At 36.7% G+C, this 21446-nt stretch overlaps 1 protein-coding gene across 4 annotated transcripts in view; it reads right to left on the minus strand.

The window, feature by feature from the left end:
* LOC135215445 (uncharacterized) overlaps positions 1-21238 on the minus strand; it is a 63276-nt gene extending 42038 nt beyond the window's left edge. For all 4 annotated transcript variants that reach the window (XM_064250115.1, XM_064250116.1, XM_064250114.1 and 1 more), the window contains exons 1-3: positions 21062-21238; positions 9508-12613; positions 4996-5103 (exon numbers count right to left, since the gene is read on the minus strand). In XM_064250115.1, the coding sequence (XP_064106185.1) occupies positions 4996-5103; positions 9508-12613; positions 21062-21228 (3381 nt within the window). In that variant the 5' untranslated portion in view covers positions 21229-21238. The remainder of the gene's footprint in view (positions 1-4995; positions 5104-9507; positions 12614-21061) is intronic.
* Between the last annotated feature and the right edge of the window lie 208 nt (positions 21239-21446).

The following is a 21446-nucleotide window of genomic DNA, read 5'->3' on the forward strand; positions in this document are numbered from 1 at the left end:
GTTTTTCAAAAAAATCACAGCACTCTTAGTTTTCAAGATTAAGAGTTCATTTTTAGCTCCTTTTCTTGTTACTGCCTGAAATTTAGTATGCAACCATCAGAAATGAACAAAAATCATTATCATATGTAAATATTGGAATATATGACAGCACGAAAAATAATTTCATATATACTGTAATTGTATACAAATCGCGCTGGGAGCAAAACAGTTAAAGCTAATGAGTTAATTTTTTTTCGTTGCATTGTTTACTAAATTGCGATGATTTTGGTATATAACAAATTGTAAAACGATCAAAGCAACACAGAGAAAATATTATCACAATATGATGCATGAATTCGTAACACACGGATGTAAATTTTTTTTTTTTAAATTCGCCATAAATCGAATATTGTGCTAGAGACTTCCCGTTTGTTGCAAAATGAAGGTAATTGATTGAATATTACTAGACTTAAGTGTTGTAGCTTACAATTGCAGTTTTCGACCATTTCGGTCGAGTTAAAGTTGACCAAAGGTCTAATTATTTCTATTTATCATTATTTATATGAAAATATTTCAAAACATGGGGTTTTTTTGTTGTATGCTACATGAAATTGCACACATTTTCATTTATAACACTTTATGTAACGGCTAATATAAAACGGTGCAAACATTACGACAATCAGACGAAAGAAATTTTTATTTTTTCGGCAGTTACCGCGCGGACATAAGGAAAAAGTTTTTTTCAAAAATTCACCATAAATCAAAATATTGTGCTAGACTTCCAATTTGTTGCAAAATGGAGGTCAATGATTGAATATTACTAGAATGTAAGAGTTTTAGCTTGCAATTGTGTTTTTCGACCATTTCGGCCGCGTTAAAGTTGACCGAAGGTTGAAATTTTGGCACTTATCATGATTTATATGAAAATATTTCAAAACTGATAAAAGCTACAAGCATGGGTTGTTTAAGGTTGTATTCTACATGAAATTGCGCACATTTTCATATATAAAACTTTATGTAACGGCTAATTTAAAACGGTGCAAACATTACAAAAATCTGGCAAAAGAATTTCTGATTTTTTCGGCAGAGTTACCGCGTGGACGTAAGGAAAAAGTTTTATTTTCAAAAATTCACCATAAAGTTTTGTCATATAGGACTTTAAGCATTTGTAATGGTATTTTAGAAAGATAATTTGCATACTTTCATTAACATTCATTGACACTGCCTATATATAAGAAACGGTAACATTTGTAACTCAGTTTTTAGTCACTCTTTTTCCAGGATAAGCACAATTGTCCTATTTGAAGAACCCCACCATGGCTACAAAATATTTTAATTAAAAGTGAAAAAAACAAAGACAAATTGATTGATGAAGTTCACTATGTTTATGACTTTCATAAGTTTAGTTCCGACAAGACAAAGAAATTGTGGCACTGTGAGAACCGTAACACATGTCGTGCTCGTGTTCATACAGAGAATAAACCAGGTGAACCTATAATAATTTCAACAATCAACAGTCATGATAATGAACCAACGCCAAATGGAGTGGAAGCTTGTCTCGCCATTTCAACATTAAGAAAAAAGTTGCAGGAAGGAGGTGAAACAGTACTTGGGTGCTCATTTCCGAAGCTACAAGTAATATTAGTGAGAATGCAAAATATGAACTATCACGGTTGCAAACGGTTTCTAGAAGGATTATAAACTAGCGCAATAAAGCTTTAGGCGCTCCTCCATTGCCTCTTCTACGAACAGGGTTTCAAGTACCAGATACTTTTAAATATTTACAAGGCGGTCATTTGTTCCTGCAATGCGACACAGGCAGTGATGATGAAAAGCGGGGTTTAATCTTCGCGTCCGACGAGGCTCTTCAGCAACTAGAAAAAGCTTCAATTTTAGGAATGGATGGCACATTTAAATCATGACCAAGTATATGGTATCAGCTGTTCATCATTCATGCCTTCATAAATGGAAGATTTAATCCAAGAGCTTTCATTTTATTGCCGGACAAAACTCAAGCAACATATGACAGGACTTTTCTTGAACTAAGTAAATTGCGACCAAATATTAACCCTCGTCACGTTTTGATTGACTTTGAACGAGCAATTCGTAACAGCTGTGACAGTCACTTTACTGAAAGCAGCAGCCTAGGTTGTTTATTTCATTTTTGTCAGACTATTTATAGGAAAATATGTCAATTAGGATACAAAGTTCAATATGGTACTGATGGCTGTTTTGCCAAAAAAATTAAAATGTTCTGCCCACTTGCATTTTTACCACCAAAAGATGTAATTGATACTTAATGAAGATCTCTGTGAGGATGAATCAATACCAATAGACTTTATAAGTTATTTTGAGCTAACATACATTGGGCCAAAGAGAGGAAGACGTGGCAGACGAGAAAAGCCTTTATATCCAGTTGATTTTTGGAATGTTCACGCTAGGGTCATTCAGGAATTGCCACGGACAAACAATGCATTTGAAGGATTTCTCTCAGCACTAGAGCATCAGTAACGAGTAAGCACCCAAACATTTGGAAGCTTATAGATGCTATGCGAAAAGAAGAATTCCTTACAAAGACCAAGATAATTCAGGCGCAAAGAGGAGATAATCCGCAAAAGAAGAAAAAATACCAGTCAACAGATACAAGAATAAAAAATCTTGTAGAATCATATGATGGTGAAGATAAATTAGCTTTCCTTAAGGCTATTACTCATTCATTGCATTAATTTTTCTTTTTATGTTTTGATAGTTTAAACATTAGTTTTCTTATCATTTTTAAACTTCTACTGATTTATTTTAAATAGAATTTACCTATTTCAGGGTTTGATAAATTTGATAAAAAGAAATATTATGTATGACTTAAATAATCGATTATGTATTTATTGATAAGAAGGAACTTGTTACTTTATATTTTTTTGCTTTTTACACTTCTATGCATTTACAGTATTTTTTGTGATATGGGACCCAATATTCTGGGACCCAATTTTTTTTATTTTGTGCACAATGTGCTATATTTTATATTATACTGTATAGGTTTTTTGTTGAAGAAACATATATACCTTTTTTTACACTTTTATTAATAAAACTCTAATTCTATACTTTGCTTAATTTTTTCATCTGTTAAATTACGATTTCTTTGTCAGTATATAAATAATTTCTGGGACCAAATTTTCTGAGACCAAACTTTCTGGGACCGAAATTTCTGGTCACCAGACAAATTCTTAAAATAAGCAAGATTAATATGACAAAATCTAAAATTTCCTAGTATACTAGTAAATAACTGAGATTAAAACTTGTACACAGCATTTTTTACCCATGAACCAAAAACTGTTACTAGCATTCATTAATAGCAAAATGATAGAGTAGGAATCTACCTAACTTCTATTGCAAGAAATTGAGAGAACATGGAAAGGAGTTTGAAGTAGCATTTATGATTAATTAGCCCAACCAGATAGGTCTTCCAATACTCGGTTATCGTGTTACAATTAGAGTAACCAGGAACTGACAAAGGTAAGCACTTGGTAACACCAAGACCCATGATACAAACAACATCCACAGTTATGGAATAACAATCCTACAAACACACATTCAATAAAAGGAATGCACCCTAATAAATGGTGACTGGAAATTATGAATATGACAATTACATTTACATGTCCAGAGACTAATAATAGTTAACCAAATTTGAAGAAAAGCTCACAAGATGATAAATTTTTAATCAATTTGAATTTTTCATAACAAACCCTCAGTATTAACATTAGGATAAATATTCTGCTGCCAGCCGGAAACCAGTAGTTAAAAAATTGTGTACGCAAGGGACTATTGGCATCTGTGAGTGGCCACGAGTCATGTGGAGTCACCCACATACCCAAGCTGTTTATTCAATGGTAAAAACATAAAACAATGACTCCATCTACCACCAGAGGACTGGTTATGCCTAGATGCATGGAATACCAGGTGGAACTGCAGAATTTTTTTCTTTTTCTGTGAACTGTCTCTGGTTTCTTTGAATGCCCAATATGGCTAATGAAACAAAAAACAGGTCTGTGAACAAACTATTGTGTATTACCTAATGAAAGCATATTTATTTCACTGTTCACAATTACATTCCAAGAATGTGTTAACCACTTATTCTGCTCTAGAGCTGACAGGTGCTATTCTCAACCTAATCTGGTAGCCTGCTCCTAAATATGTTAGTTCCTGCAGTGCCTGGTTTTGAACCAGAAATAACAATACTAAATGGATGAATAGTGACAAAATGAGATAGGATAAGAAATGGAGGCATCAGAGGATCAGCAAAATTCACTGGTGAAAAAGAAAGCCAAAAAGTAGATTAAAATGATGAGGGAGATAATGAGAATCATGTTTTCATAAGAGTTCATGGAATTGGAAGTTAGGGACACAAAGAGGAGGAAGGCCCAAGAGAAAATGGAAAGGTTGCATTCAAGAAAAAGACAGCCAGCTGAAGGAGGATCAATAAAAACAGCAATTACAGTCTGAGATTAGTAGTAATGATGGTCTATTTTTTAAACTAAATTTCCTGATCCCTTGCATAATTTAGATATAGTCTCCAGCTTTCATCTGACTCCAATCTTGCTGGTTATGTGGGTTTTGGGGTTTTCTTTTTACAGAATAGGGTTTAGGCCATACACAGTGAAGTCCATGTCCGTAAAATTTACATGAAACATAATCCTTTGAGCTAAATTATCTGCAATTTTCCATCTAAATCTAATGTTTTATTATTGGAGTATAAAATTTGAAAAAATATGGACATAATTAGACTAAGTTGCATAAATTCATTAAATTTTTTATGGACACAAGAATGCATTATGTACCACTATGAGTAGATATGGAAATAATCAAAATAAGCAAAGGCATCTATCAACTGGAATTACTACCCAGTGCAATATATATTGCCTTAAAATAACAAGTGTCCATGATGATAAAGCAACTGTTTTTACTGCAATTTCCTTTTTCTAAAGAGCACTCAAATTTCTCATTAAGCATCACACTTACCAGCAGAACAGGGACAGCAGATGAATACACAGTTGTTGGAAGAACGGGAGTAACAAGCTTTCCAGCTTTTATTTTACCTCTATCATCTTTACCTGCTTTAGATGATACCTGGAAAAAGAAATTAGTAAAGAAATCAAAAGGCATTAAGTTTCAAGACATATAACAGAGAAGTACTCTTGATTTATAAATAGGCTACACTACACAGAAACGTGCCTCTTACTTTCAATGATACCCAGCTTAGGTAGACATGATGGCATACTGGTCTAAAATTATGTTTCAGATGTGATATAACATAAAAAAAAAAAAAAAAAAAAAATGAAAACTGATGCCTGCATTTTTACTACATGCATCAAAGTCAACCAAAATAAAATAAAAAATTGTTCATGGAAAGAGATCAGATACAATGATGGAAGTACCTAAAACAAAGTATATTAATGAGAGGTTATCTACCCATGTTGGAACACTGTTACAAAGATGTGACAGGTGAATAAGACACCAGAGATCAGAACCAGGTTGGAACTTCTTTGGAATGCTACTGAATGAAGGAGTAAGGGAGCTAAACACATCATTACGAAGCTCTGACAGTAATGAGTAACATTTGAGTTTAGAGGTAGAAACAAATTTTTCTTTTGACAACAAGAATTTCAGACATCAGGTTCTGACAGGAAAAGCCTATATTTGGTGGCCACTGTGAGTCCTCAAAGGGGTTACATTCTTCTAGTCTCCCCCAGACCAACCAATTACAAAGAATTCTCTTATAGTTGGCAATAAAGAACATGAACCAATATATATTATTCTCGTGGTTCAAAGGTGGCTTACCTAATTATGTTGCCTCTGGCCATGTGATTATCACAACTTTCTCAGCAATATCTCATCATAACCACCACTCTCATGGCAATACTGTGTCAAGAACTTTTTATTCAAGGTAAACCACAGTAAAGTCACAGGTTATCAATAGTTTCTTTATTCTGGATTATTATTATTATTATAAAGGATTAGTTTATCCAGACTTCTAAGCCTAACAACAGCTCTTTTCGGGCTGGTTATTTTTTTGGATACCCATTTGGGTTTGACAATACAGCACATGAGACATACAAAGCCTATAAATGTACATATTTCATTTCCTTTTTCACTCACGGTCTAAGGCGTGTAACAATTTTTACTTTTTAAAAGGTTGTTGCACATAAACTCATCTTTGGGAGAAAAATTACAAAGAATCTTCGTCGTCAGATGATCTTACTTTAATAACAGCTATCCTTTGCAGCATCGCCTGTTTGCAAGTTTTCGGAATGCTTAACTGCATTTGCCCGTTTCACAGCATGCTTTCTGTAGGAATAAATTAATTTCCCTACTGACTATTGTTAAAGCAAGAAGTCATTCTTTTTGGCGCTAGAGTTCTCAGCTAGACCAGGCGGTGGGGCTTATACAAAGGGTAGCTTAAGAGATAATTCCTTTAAACTTCATGGTTTAATAGGCTTGGCCCACCTGCATATCGCCTGTTAAAGGTAACAGGAAAAGTGGCAGCATTTTTTTAAAAATCTGTCACATTTATAAATGCAATTTCTCATTTAATTTACAAATAGAATTATAATCACAATATGTGAACGTTTAAGTCCAGCAAAACATGCTCAAAACTTTAAACTGCCAATTTATTGATTTGTGTGTTATAAAGTAAGGTATTTAAAACTGGATACTGGTAAATGTGGCAACAGGGTTTTTACCCAAAGACAAAAACAATCTATCAGTTTAGATTTGTCGAACTATAATAAGATTACAGAAAGTAAGATACCCCTTTCTCTTCCTGGGTACCTTAAGAAATAATCTACGAGATTAAGCTTACAAAGAGTGATCTAAAAGGCTATGACAGACTCATCAAAGTTTGATGGTAAATTAAAAAGGGAACTTCTGTTATGCCAGGTTATAAAAATAATCCTGGGTCTGTTTAGAATTCTTCAGTCTCTCTGTAAATGACTGTCAGATGAAGGGGTAGCAGAGGCATTGCCCTCTGCTGAACATAGAAGATTGCCATACTCCCAAATGACAGGATCCACAAAAAGTTCAAAGGAAGAGAAGAGGCTAATGGTAACAGATCCCCAGAGACCCTCTGGTAAGGGCTATGTTATAGTTCTGCACTAGCCTCTCAAGGATACCCAAAAAGATTCCAGCGACTGCAGAAGAAAAGGCAACTCATAACTACCCTAGAGAAAGAGTATATTGTGAACCATCTGAGATTCTATACTGATGATCCACCACAGACCAATCTTGAAGTTAAATTGGTAAAAAGGAGAGAACACAACAATAAGCTACTGAATACCCCCACCCCTAAAATGACAAATCTTTAATAAATTTGTATTTTTCATAGCTAACAAACCTGAGGTCTTAACAATAGGATAACTTTCCAAGTGCCAGCTGGTAACTGGTTAAAACAATCACATTGTAAAGCAAGAAATCTGTGAGATCTGGCAACTCCTGCATGCACGAGGTGATAGCTGGTCAGAGACAGCGCACTGTACCTAAAGACGCTTCACTCTTTTCCCCAACCCAGGAAATATAATAAAAGAATGGTGGCTAGAGGTGGGCAATAAAACATTAAGACATCAGGTTTGTGGCCTATGAAAAATACAAATTAATTAAAAAATTTTCATTCGTTCATATGTGGAACAAACCTTCGGTCTTAATAATTGGATAGACTTATACTTGGTGGGAGGTACAAGTATCCTAAACCAGCTGGGAGTTAACCCACCTGACCATCCTTTCTAGAAGAAAGTGTTCTAAAGAAGGTGGTTCAATGCTCCTCACCCGAGCTACGCAGCATTGCCAGATATCACAAGATTCCTTGCTTTCAACTGCTTTTTAACGGGATCCAGCTAGGCGCTAGAAATTATCCTATTGTTAAAACCGAAGGTTTGATCGCGTATGAACAAACTATGATATATGAACAGACTCATTGCATCCAGGGAACCAAAGAAAATTCTTACTGTACATATAACAAATCATGTAAGCCACAGGGGTTTGTTACCTCTACTCACTCCCCCATGCTATAGAGGAGTATTTGCTACTGAATAGGAGGTTTGATTATTTCAAAAACATAACGCAAAACAATTATCAGTATGACTATCTTACTCACCTGTATCAGCCCAGTACAACATATGATGTGTCTATTCCTCAACCCGCCCATAGGAAGAAAGGAACAAAGAAAGAAAGAGACCAACCAACTCACTCATTCTCTCTTCCACACAATTATCATAGGTGATACAAAACTGCCCAGTGAAGGGCACAATTACAAAACTTGCTGGGCAGCCACCACAGGCCCCAAGGAAAACGTGTCCAAAGACCTGTGGGCACCATCTCTTAGGTAAAATGAAGTGAACGTGGATTGACGCAACCAGGTACCAGTATTCAAAATTCCATGAACAGAAAAGTTTTTTTAAATGCCAGAGGAACTTATACCTCTGATGTCATGTGCTCTAGCCTGCACACACTAAACAACAGAACCATCATGAGACTAGTACGCCTGGTTGATCGCCTTGCGTATCCAGAATGAAATACAGTGTTCTTGGAAACTTCTTTTCTGGACCAACCAGTACTAACAAAAAGTCTACGACGCATAGATCTTAGCCTGACAGCAGGCAAGGGCAATAGTGAGTGCCATCTATTGGTACCCTTAGTCCTAGCCACTGTCTCTTTCTGAGTCTTCAAGTGGAATGGGGAAATCAGTTGAAATGCCCTCACTTGACAAACCAGGCTAATGCAATTACATCAGTGCTCAACTGGAACCTTGTGGAATTAAGGTGATGGCTTTTGGCTATGTGAAGACCATACTGAAAGTCCCACTATATTACTTTTATCTTTAAGATCTTGTCAATATACTAAGATCTTGTAAATCTACTATCTCCTAACCCAACCCTCTTTTGTTCTCCAAAGTAAGACCTAGAAAACAGGAAGAAAGATCAGTGCAAGAAAGAATTCCATAATTAGAAAGGAGTGAATACAAAGGTGGATTTAAATAACCCCAGACTTTTGGAAAATTTCAGGAAAATCAGACAACTGCTGACCAGCTGCCATGCACACAAAGTGATTAAGTTAATTACTGAAGACTGGCAAGAATGCATGCATGTGTCAGCTTACCTAAGGCACTTGATGTTTTAATTTCTTTTACACAGAAATAACGTCTGGGATTTCTGTGTGACATATTATTGTTATGGAAAGTAATGGGTTTGTGATGAAACAGAGTACTCAGTATGCTTTTTTTTTTCCAGAGCTAAAGCTGTAGCACGACTTGGTAATGCACATGAGATGTGTGACTTTCAAGTCCAGTGAGGTCTCCTCCAATACTGATTGCTGCACTTTGTTTTACATTCTCAAGTCCGTACAGTAATCATCACCCTATTTAAATCCACTAACAAATTTTAGTTTTGTTGTACAAATGCATTTACCAGTTTATATGATTAGCATAGCACAAAAAGTTTCAATGTACAGTATAGTGCAAAGTAACAGAAATGAAAAGCATACCTTAACATTAGGGTTGAACGATGCCTTTTCACCTTCTCCTTGAAGCTTGTGGCGTGGTTTCACATTAACTATTAGAGATGGGGGAGGATTTTCTCTCAAGTACCGGGCTACAGGACTCACAATGTCTAGGCCTCCGTGCCTTAAATGTTTTGTCACCAAAAGGCCCTTTTCACTTTTCATGGCTCTTGGAGTTCGACTTGGTGTAGGGCAAGGAGGTAATCCAGACCTAACAGGTTTTTCTAATAAACCATAAGTGACTTTCCGTTGCGCTGAATGGATGCCTTGCTTGGACACTGCTCTGTTCAGATGCAAAGTGCCTGGTGTCCTTGTCTGAATAATTTTTTCTTTAGAATTTATCATTGATACTGATCGAGTTGCACCAGTTACTGTGTTAGGTGCACTGACTAGCCTTTTAACACTGCATTTTGGTGTAACACCAGGAGTTTTAACTATTCTTGGGTTATTCTTGGGCGAAGAAAAATGTGTCCTAGACATCTTTATTGGATTTGAACTTGGGGTTCTAACATCAACAGTTGGTCTTGGGGTTACAGGGTTGGAATTGCTGGAAACTTCCTTTGATATCACACACACGTCTCTCTTTGCAGGTTTTTGCACCGATAACAGTTTTGAAGAGAACTTGACATGGGAATCTTTCAGTGAAGTTTTTAGTGGAGATTTTTTGGGACTTTCACAAACCAAATTTATATTTCTAGGGGGCTTTGGTGGTGGCACTGACTTTGATGGACTTTGAAATACTAGTTCACTTTTTTGTTTAACATCTGGAATCCCTGCACAACTTTTATCAGAATGATCTGACATCTGATTTTTCAAAAATGGATCATGAGTAGAGTTAATTTCAGGATTAAAGTTAGAAACTAAACTTGAAACACTAGACTTTCGAGGACCAATTACTGACTCATCCTGTTTGTCAGCAATTCCATCATCACAAAAATCTTTACTTGTTACAGGATTAGCTGGCGATTCTGCTCCGTAAACTTTACCTGTCTTCACTTCCTCTCCATAACTTGGTCCATATTTAAGAAACATTTCCACTTCTTCAATTGTATCATTAAACTGCCTACCTGGAGACTTACTTTCACTGTCACTTTCACCATCATTTATTTCCCTGTCACTTTCACTATCATTTATTTCCAGAGAGTCTAATTTACTAAGACTGTCTTCCAAATAGCTTTCAGTAATAATTTCCTTATTGACCACTTGCCCCTCCCTTAAAAAATATGAATTCTGCATGGGTAATTCTGGATGAGAAATTGCAACATCCTGTGAATCAGAGGATAAAACAGACGTAAAAGATATTTTTTCACAAGTACCTGGCATTTTTTCTTTGCCAAGGTCATTCAAGTAACAAGCACTTGATGATGATGATGATGAACAGGAGTCCAAGTCTGGAGTCTGAGACAAAATGAGTCCCTTATTAGCGATCCCACAACTCTCTGTACTGGAATCAACTTGCCTTGATTGGCTGTACTGATTTTGAGGGTCTGAGGAACATAATTCTTCTGCTGACATATTAAAATCCTTATGGCTACCACTTAACACAGATGTATCTTCTGAAGTCAAATCTTGTGACTTACCTATTTCGCCTAACATGCTATGTTGTTCAGATATGTTAAAACATTCTCTTGACTTATTTTGTAGAAGAGTTTTCTTTTCCTCGGCATTCAATATCACATCATATGTGAAGACTGTGTGTGTTCCTGATATATCACAATGATCAGCTTGTTGCTCTGTTTCCTCTGCAGCTCCTTTTGTCACACTTCCAATGCCATTCTCTGTGTGCGATGCTGAAATACTGTTTACTTCTTCCGTAGGCTCACATGAGAAAGAACGATTTTTTACTTCATCCAAGGACAATACTTTCATTGCATTTTCCTCTTTAATTACTCCTTCAGCATCACCATTCTCAAATTCAGAATCTCTGTTACATGATATTTTGTCACTTTTCCTTTCATTATTTACATGTTCCTGATCATTCTCAGTACTTAGTAAGTGTGATATTACAACGTTCTTTGTTTGGCTTTCAGAGGAACAATCGAGAGTAATTTTTTCTAAGCTGCATATCGAGTCTACAACCATACCTGCTTCTGGAGTCTCACTAGTATTAATCTGGTGTTCAGACACACACATAAGAGAATCTCCTTCCCTGCCTGCAATCATATCTGTTCCCTCAGTAAGATGTGGATTCATCTGCTCTTCAGGTATGTCTATATGTGAATATCTTTCCAAGTCTGCAGTCATACCTGATCCTTCAATATCATCAGGATTAATTTGCTGTTCAGACATACATGAAATCAATTCCCTTTCCATTTCTGTTATAACTCTTGCTTCAGTATTTCTGTATTCAGATGCACAAGTGGAAGAATCTTTTTCCAGGGAATTTGCAGTTACACTGGTTCCTTCAGTAACATCAAGTGTAATTTGTTGTTCAGGCACACATGATATAAAACCTTGCAATTTAGGGTTTATATTTTCTTTCTCCCTAGTTTCCTTGTAATTTACAACATCACTGTTGATTTCAGACACTCCTTTCATTTCTAGGCAATCCTGAATACATTCAGGCTGTAAAGTTACAGCGTCACTACCGTCTCTCAGCTGTTCCAAGATGTTTGTATGAAAAGCTTCTCCTGTATTGGTGGTTGAAATTCTTCCAATAGATTCCTCAAATTTTGCTTCACCATCAAATGTCTGTGGATATATAGGCCATGATACTACAATGCCTGTATCACCTATGTGCATTTCTGAGATTACAGTGGAAGGCTCTGCACAGTTATCACTCTTAACACAAAGAACATTTTGAATAGATCCCATTGTATTATCTGTTACGTCATCAAATTCATCATTTTTGGAATCATCAGTGAACAAAACTTTCATAGAATCATCAGCATCTGTTTTCACATTGCTGCCTTGCATACTTCCAAACAATGAAGATGAAATGTCAGTGCAAATGATTTCTCTTTCCTCCTGTGACAATTCTTTGGAGTGACTGATTTCATTCTCAGTCATGTCACCTGAATCTGCACTTGACAATGCTTGAAATAACATATCAGAATCAGATATTCTGTAGTCATCTTCTTCAGATAATGACCTGAAAAAACACTACAATTAATCATCTTGGTAACTGTATGACAAAAATGAAATAAATATCCACTACAATATAAAATATAACTAATTGGTTGTGTGTATTCACATTTCTTGCATGTTAAAAAAACTTTCTTGCTCTACTTCATTCCTGAATACACTTTTAATATGAATGACAAATTGATCCCTCGACTGCAGGATAAATGGCATTTTTCTCAGATATACAAATCTACAGTCTTTTACATGGATACATCATGGCAAAACCTGGTTCAGTAAATGAAGCTAGTTAAACCTTGGGGGAGGTTTGTGAGGTTGTCAAAAACTGTCTGTACCAGAACATTCGCCATTCAATGTAAAAATAATCACATGAGATGCAAATGATTTAGTATGAATGCAAGCACATTAAAACAAGAACTGGGGCAGTCAAGTCAGCACTTGAGAGTGCATCTCTGAGTTCTTTAAGTGATTTTGCAGTGCCCAGCTTCTTGCTATTTGCACTCAGGTCTAGGGTAACTTTGCATTTTCAATCTTCTGGAACCCAAGAGATTCATTCTTACTATTGTATACTTAAGAGATGTATCTCAACTCTTCTCCAACTTCATTTGTCTAGTTAATAATCTATCGCTAACATTCACAGTTGGCAATGGATATGACATGAATTACCCATGGATCTTACTACAATTGGAACTTAGGATCACCTGAAGATCAGCGACCCTTAATACCTCTCCTGAAGAAAAGCGACCCCAATATTTTCCACCTGAAGATAAAACAACCCCTGCTTGTTGGTGTCTCCAATCTTCAGGTGACCCACTTTAGCTCATAATATTATAGAAAAAAGGAGAAAAAAAATGGATTTATATATTCATTAAAAACTACTTTATTAAACATTTGTTAAAAACACAAATTTAGACAAACAATCAATAGTTAATTAAAAGCGTATTGTCTTGCAATTTCAGTACAAAAATAATCAAACATACTGTAACCCCTATGGCTAGTGCACGCAGCGCAACATTACCTCTTGCCAGAACATACCGTGCTTGCCAAGAATCTTTAAATATGCGGATAAGGCGCGAAGCGCCGTTCCGCCACGGCCTTACTGTAACCCCTGTTAACTCCTCACCTTAAGAAAAGCGACCCCAGCATGTGTTGGGGTCGCTTTTCTTCAGGTGATCCAGAACTTATGTAATTAACCCTTAGAGTGCGGCTGTCGCCCCTGAGCGACGACAGACACTTGTTATAGAAGGGCGAACGTAGACACTGGTTTACCACCATTGAAAAATGTTTACCCTTAAAATTACTGGTCCATTTTCTTTGATTTACAATCATAGAAAACCTGATGGCAATACCTAACACCATCTATTGGTGGCATCCCAAAACATAACAATAACAAAAGAAATCAATGTTTATGCCCAGCTGGGTAAGAGAAGACTTGTATTTTGTTCATTTATTCGGTATAAATTTGTATGTTTTACGTACAAATGCATTTTTTTTTTTATAAATCAATGCCGGTTGAAAGTAATCTTATGTAATAATAAAATGAAGTAAATATATGGTCAGCCTTTTAATCGATCATAAATGTACACAAATATATGAATGAGTAATCTATATACATGTATGTTTTTATGTTAGGCTATATAGACACTTTTCTTCACATATATGTATATGTAAATCTAGAGAGAGAGAGAGAGAGAGAGAGAGAGAGAGAGAGAGAGAGAGAGAGAGAGAGAGAGAGAGAGAGAGACCTTACATCTTGTTCGGGTTGCCCCAGGTCCCTCAGTGTGAAGCACCTCTAATGTCTACCAGAGAGTTGCTAGTACATCTTCTGGTATATTTTGCATCTTCCAATCTTGAATGGTCTGGGATGCAGCTTAGATATTTGTCGAGCTTATTCTTAAACACATCTACGCTCACTCCTGATATATTCCTCAGATGAGCTGGCAACGCATTGACTAGACGCTCATTATCGATGCTGGTGCATAGTTGCGTAGTGGATTAATGTTCTTCTGTGTGCTTTCCTTATTTTTCCTGGTATAGTTTTGGGCACTATTAATCTACCTCTGCTTGCTCTTTCTGATATTTTTAGCTCCATGATGTTTTCGGCTATTCCTTCTATCTGTTTCCATGCCTGAATTATCATGTAGCGTTCTCTTCTCCTTTCTAGACTATTATAATTTTAAGGATTGTAGTCTTTCTCAGTAGTCAAGGTCCTTAACTTCTTCTATTCTAGCTGTAAAGGACCTTTGTACATTCTCTATTTGTGCAGACTCCCGAGATTACGGGAACGATTTAGAAGAATCTTGACGGAATATTGCATCATATTTTGCTGCGTTTCTCCCAACACTTAGGCGCGTGTTGCGCTCCACAACACGCCCGACGATTCCAGAAAAACCGCGAGAACAGGCACCTCCAACACATGCGCGAATGCCTCCGTGCTATAGAATTTCTTGAAGATACATTTACCTTTCCTTTATCTTTCTTTGCTATACAGCAATTACCATTACACGTTCCCCCCAAAAAAGAGAAACAAATTAAATCAACCGATTTTATTTTTTTCTAAAGAGAAACAAGAATTAAACAGCAGGGGAACAATTCTGCATAAAGCTTTAATACTTATCCATTCACTCAACCACTGGTGCCAAAATAGAAAACGGTCATTAGGCTACTCATTCTGAAAACTAGAGACTATCAGCTATCACATTATCCTTTCTTCTTACTTTTTCCGTTTTCTGAACTGATTAAAACTTTGAAATGCTAAAACACCTCTTGTGTTTTTCTCAAAACTAATTTCTCTCAAAACTCATTTCTCTCACATAGAACACTGGCGGTAGGAATTATACTGGGCATTCTTTACAATTCTGAAGCAAGTTTACATTCATTGGCTTTGCTCTACTCTTACCCATGTCAATTCTATAATATATATTTCCCCTCTCCTCTAACTCTGAAAAAGGATCTTCAAACTTATAAGGTAAAGCAGAACCTTCTTTCTGGACTAGTACTAAAACTTTATCTCTTACATGTAAATTTGTCTCTTTCGCGCTAAGATCATGTTTCCGTTTAGTCCCCCCTTGACTCCCGTTCTCCTTCGCTAGTTGCCAAACATCTCTTAAATTGTTTTTATAATACTCTAGATTAGTTATGTAATCTTCTCTACCCTTACTTACAGACAAAGGTCCGACCATATTGATAAATACATTCTCAAAAGATTCGCCTACTGAAGGAATATTACACAACGGAACTCTGGGAATTACTTGAATCGGTTTCCCGGCAATTTGACATTCATCATTCATAAGAGCTTAAAACATACCTCTTTACATAATTTTTCATTTTAGGCCAAAAGTACGCCCTACTAATACACTTGAAAGTTTTATTTACTCCCAAATGCCCTTGCTCATCATGTGCTAACTTCAAAACTAGCTCACGAAGCTTCCTAGGAACCACTAATTGTTTGATGATTTCCCCTTTACTACATGACTTAGGTCGAACATAACGACACAAAACATCGTCCTTTAAACAAAAAGTTTCCTTACACACATCATCGAGATCATCATCCAGCTCACATTCAAAAATTTGGGTTAGTGTCTCATCATCTCTCTGCAACTTGACTACCTCATCCTTATCCAAAATGTTAGAGCCTAATTCATCACCGTAACTAGTACTAGATACCAGCACATTTACTATGTTACTCTCGACAGCTACACTTCCGTTTGGCTATCACTGTCAACAATAGAGTTAGGTCTCTCAGCCACACTCATGCCAAGGTCAACCTCGCTACCTCTATCACACTCGTTCGAATCCACAAACTTACTCACGTTCGAATCCACGAACTCTCGTTCGAATCCACGAACCCACTCTCGTTCGAATCCACGAACAAATTATGACCGTAGTCTACATCTGTATCTAAACCCGACCTAGTTATTACCATTTCAGGCACTGGAACATCCCTCACAACAGGATTCACATTCTTGGATAAAGCTAAGTCTTACCGACAATAATGTCAACGCCACTGACGGGCAAACTGTCAACTACTGCAAGTTTCACTTCTCCTGACAAAGGACAAAGAACACAAGTGTTAGGAAATCCACCTAACAAGACTTTCTCTTCCATATTGATTTCTGCCCTGTCGGGCACTCTCTCTCTCCTAATCAGTGAGACAGCAGCTCCTGTGTCTTGAAGCAAGACCACTTCTCTTGAATCTACTCCTCCAAGAGGAAACTACGCCTTCTGACAGAAATTCACCCAAAATTTTCCTAGTTTCTCTCATCACATCATTCCTACTTGACGAAAGGTTAACTAGAGACACTGGTTTCTTACCATCCTTCCTTTCTACTGCACAATTTCTTGCTAAAGGCCCTTTCCCATTACATCGGAAACAAGTAAATTCTGAGCCACTAGATGCCATTTTACTCTTACAAACCTTAGACGTATGACCAGATTTTCCGCATGTATAACCGGAATAGTCACTTTTACTCGCATTGCTATTACTATGACTGAAACCTTTACTGCTTTATACTCTACCAGACGAAGGATCATTTAGTTTCTTACTAAAACTCAAATTATGAGTTAGACTATATTTGTCAGCTAGCCTAGTTGCTCCTGCAAAAGATACTTCTCAACTATCTTCTATATAAAGTTTAACCTCAGGGGATACGCTATCTTTGAAGTTTTCTAACAACACTAAGTTCTTTAAACTATCAAAATCATCAACTTTAGCAGAAGTTAACCAATAAAAAAACAGCCTTTCTAACTTCTTACTGTATTCTACATGTGATATTTTCATCCTTTCTCAAATTTCTAAATTTCTCACAGTACGCCTCCGGTACTAGCCTATACGCGCTAAGAACAGTTTCTTTCACGATATCGTAATTATCACATTCCTCCTTAGACATGCAACTATACACAGTAAGTGCCCTACCACTCAAAACTGACTGCAAATATAAAGTCGACATTTCTTTAGGAGAACCTACTCTTTCCATTAACTTCTCAAAACACATGAAATATTTCACTACATCTTCCTCATCAAATTTTGGTACTAATGTCAGCACTGCACTCAAACCTAACGTATCAGCTTCGTTTTCGTTCTCGCCTGTCCGACTGTTACGCGTACTTTCCCTTAACCGAGCAATTTCCAACTCATGCATACGTTCTCTTTCTCTTTCTTCCTGCTGCATTACCAACATTTCTCTCTCTTGCTGCATTTCCATTACTTCTCTCTCCTGCTGCATTTTCATTGCTTCTCTCTCCTTCTCTTGCTGCATTTTCATTGTTTCTCTCTCTTTCTCTTGCTGCATTTTCATTACTGCATTTTCATTACTTCTCTCGCTTGCTGCACTTCCTTCTCAGCTGCTCTTTCCTCTCTCTCAGTCGCTCTTTCATCTCTCTCATACTTCTCTTTCTTTCTTTCTTTTCAACATAATCATGGAGATCATCCCCCTCTAGACCTAGGAGCTTACCGAACTCAATAAACTCTCACTATCTCACTCATTCTGGCTCTTTCTATATTCTCCCTGTTTCACACTGTTAGTGCTATTCTAAGCAAGGTCGCCATAATGTTACGAACCGAGAGAAGGTCCGCTTCAGGTTACGATATGGAGAGAAAAAAAAAAAAAAAAAAAAAAAAAAAAAAAAAAAAAAAAAAAAAAAACCACCACCAACAGTTGAAACTGGGGATACGAATATAAAAAGAAACACTAACACAACAAAGGTTTATTTACAAGCTTACTTACAAAGATAAATGCAGAATGGTGTCTCCTATTTACATAAAAAAGGTAAAATCTTACACTGCATGAACTGGGGGAAGAGTGAGGTAATGAAAGTACCTGCCGACCTGTTTTGCAACTCGAAACGATGGCTTCACAAAAGGAGAACTCTAATTGTAGACGCCTTCTTGCCTCCGTATTGCAGAAAATGTCTACTCTTGATACTTGAAGGGCAGGAACTCCCCAAAACCTCTAGCAGGACCTTTCTTCTCTAAAGTCTGGCTCAACGCCAGACTTCAGAGAAGAAACGTCCTGCTAGAGGTCGAAATACCTCGGTCATCCACTCCTGAAGACGACTTGACCAGAATCCGATCAAACTCACAAGCGACTTTTCCTATCTGATCCTTCGTCGATTCCTACTTCTTTTATCTCTCTCGGATGATCTCTGATCTCTGTTGCTGAGCTCTCACTGATCTGATCTGACTCTTACTCTGTGACTAACTGATGATCTCTCTTTCTGTGACTAACTGATGATCTCTTCCTTCTCCTACTTCGTCCATCGTATTTATACGGCATTCTGGGGGCAGAGCCTACGCTGAGAGTCACAGACTCCTGAGATTACGGGAACGATTAAGAAGAATCTCGACGGAATATTGCATCATATTTCGCTGCGTTTCTCCCGACACTTAGGCACGTGCTGCGCTCCACAACACGCCCGACGATTCCAGAAAAACCGCGAGAACAGGCACCTCCAACACATGCGCGAATGCCTCCGTGCTATAGAATTTCTCGAAGATGCGTTTTCCTTTCCTTTATCTTTTTTTGCTATACAGCAATTACCATTACACAGCAATGCAAGCTAAACTTATAACACCAGTCATTATTATATTTTCTTGCATTTCCTGTCTTGCTTTTGCTTCACATGCACAGTTGTGTAGGTTAGATTACTTTTGGTTTTCCACTCTAGTTTGACATTTTTATCTATGATAATGACTGTTTTATTTGTTTTTGTATCACTCACACAACTATGTAGACTATGCTTGCTGTGTAGGTTAGCTTAGTTTTCAGCCTGGAAAAGTTTGAATAAGAGTTACCGTTTGATCAATGATTAGTTACCACTGATCAAACAGCAACTCTGATCTTGTACCAATTTACATGGTTTTGCAAATGGATTGTTGGAAGGTTATTCAAAAAGGCCACTGATTGGTAAGAGGAGACTGGAATCACCATTATAAAAAAAGACTCACAGGCAGGCATTTCATTACTCAATTTGTAAACAAAAATAACATATCTGACTATATTGTTTGCATTATAAGTACTGACTGCTGCTTGAAGAAAAAAGGGCAGTGCAAAAGGAGAAAAAGAACTTATCATTGTGAAACCTGTTCTAACAAACCACCTTTGTGCATTTTGCCATGCTTCAAAATGTACCATATTGTAAGCAAGTACAAAAAGACCTGTGAACGTAATAAGCTATACAAATACAGTGGATAGCTGAAGTTTTGTTTCGAAAGTTTCCGAAATGAAAATTCCCATTTCGTTTGAGATTTTTTTTTTCATATATAATGCACTAAATACTTTTTTATTTCATTCCTGTCTTTAAATCATATGTAAAAGGTTCTCTCTGTTGTTTTCATGTGATAAAATTGAACTGTATAAAATAAAAGTTATATTGCAAAATCTTTTCCAGTTTCTTTTAACACTACAAAATCTCAAAAAAGCAATATGTAAAAGGTACCTATTTTATTTTACCAAAGAAAATTTTTTTTCTATAGTTATTTATCAAGAAATGGTTGCAAATTCAATCCACATACCCTTTCTTTAGTTTTAGCTCCCCAAACAAAATGCTAGGTCAAGAATTGTGTATAATGCACTCCAAAGTTTTTTTTTTTTTTTACCATTTTTCTAAAATAACAGTATTTTTCAGGACTTTAAACACGTTAAAAAAAAATAGCACCAAATATGGAAAATATAGGTCCTATTCTTATAACAAGAGGTATATGAAGGCAATTGGAACATTTTCATTTTTTATGAAGTTTTACACACCCAGGGGGGAAATTCCAAAGGCATATTGACGCAGTCTAAGGGTTAACAGAGTATATCCGAGACTCCTTGCCATTTCTAAACCTACTCTGCTTGGTTAAAGCACAGCGGTATACTACTTTAGCATGAGCACACCCATTTGTTTTGTATCAATATATTCTGGCAAACCACTTCAGTGCTGTGCAAGTCTTGCCTCACAAGGGAACTGCAGGTTTTGCAGGTTTATTTTTTTCTAGAAACAGAATCCTCTTCACTTTTTTCATATGAGGAGAAGCAAGGGGTAGGGGCCTCTCCCACTACAAGTACCCTCTTCCAGACTGAAGGTGTAGTAGTACTTAAGATATGGTAGTTTGACAGATACTACAGGAACAGGGAGTAAGAAACTGGTTGGATTCAGTGGCGTTACCAGGGGTATGCTACTCACAATGAGGATAGCAAATTCTTTCTATCTTTCTTCTGTTGCCTACTAAAATTCTCCCCATATACCCCTTGCAAAGTCTTTGATTTAGTATGTCACCGAACCAATGATGGAAAAACCACAAAAGTACAGCACACACACAAAAATCATCCAACACAAATGTCAACCATAATGGAGAAAACAACGAATATCCACGTTCAATGACCACTTCCAGCTCATAACAAATACTTCTGTATAAAAGGTGATTTCCACTCCGTAAAGAATATGACAAGGTACAAAATTATGTAAAAAAGCTTACACTGATGAATGCTGGTAGAAGTTGAATCTCTCTGGTAAAAAAATCTCTGTTCGCCGGTTCTGAAGTGGAGTAGCAATCATTTTTTCTTTGGCACTCACTGGTCCAAAAAAAATCTCATCTTCACTGTCACTATCCAGCCCCTCTGTTAAACCATTCTGAGTAGCCATTTCCGACCTGAAAAAACATATAGTTCATTAGCTCAGTAACCATAGCTAGCAATCTTTTAATACAAAACATAACTAAGAACATATTCAAAAATACAACTCTTGAAATAAAATAGGTTAAGGCCCAGAGGACTACAGTCAAAAGCCTACATAGGTCTAAACTGAACCATGACCCTTGGGTAAAGATCCTGACCAAGGCCAAAACTTCAGGGAGACTGAGT

The sequence above is a fragment of the Macrobrachium nipponense genome, chromosome 5 (genome assembly GCF_015104395.2).
Source record: "Macrobrachium nipponense isolate FS-2020 chromosome 5, ASM1510439v2, whole genome shotgun sequence".
In the NCBI taxonomy this organism is placed as follows: domain Eukaryota; kingdom Metazoa; phylum Arthropoda; class Malacostraca; order Decapoda; family Palaemonidae; genus Macrobrachium; species Macrobrachium nipponense.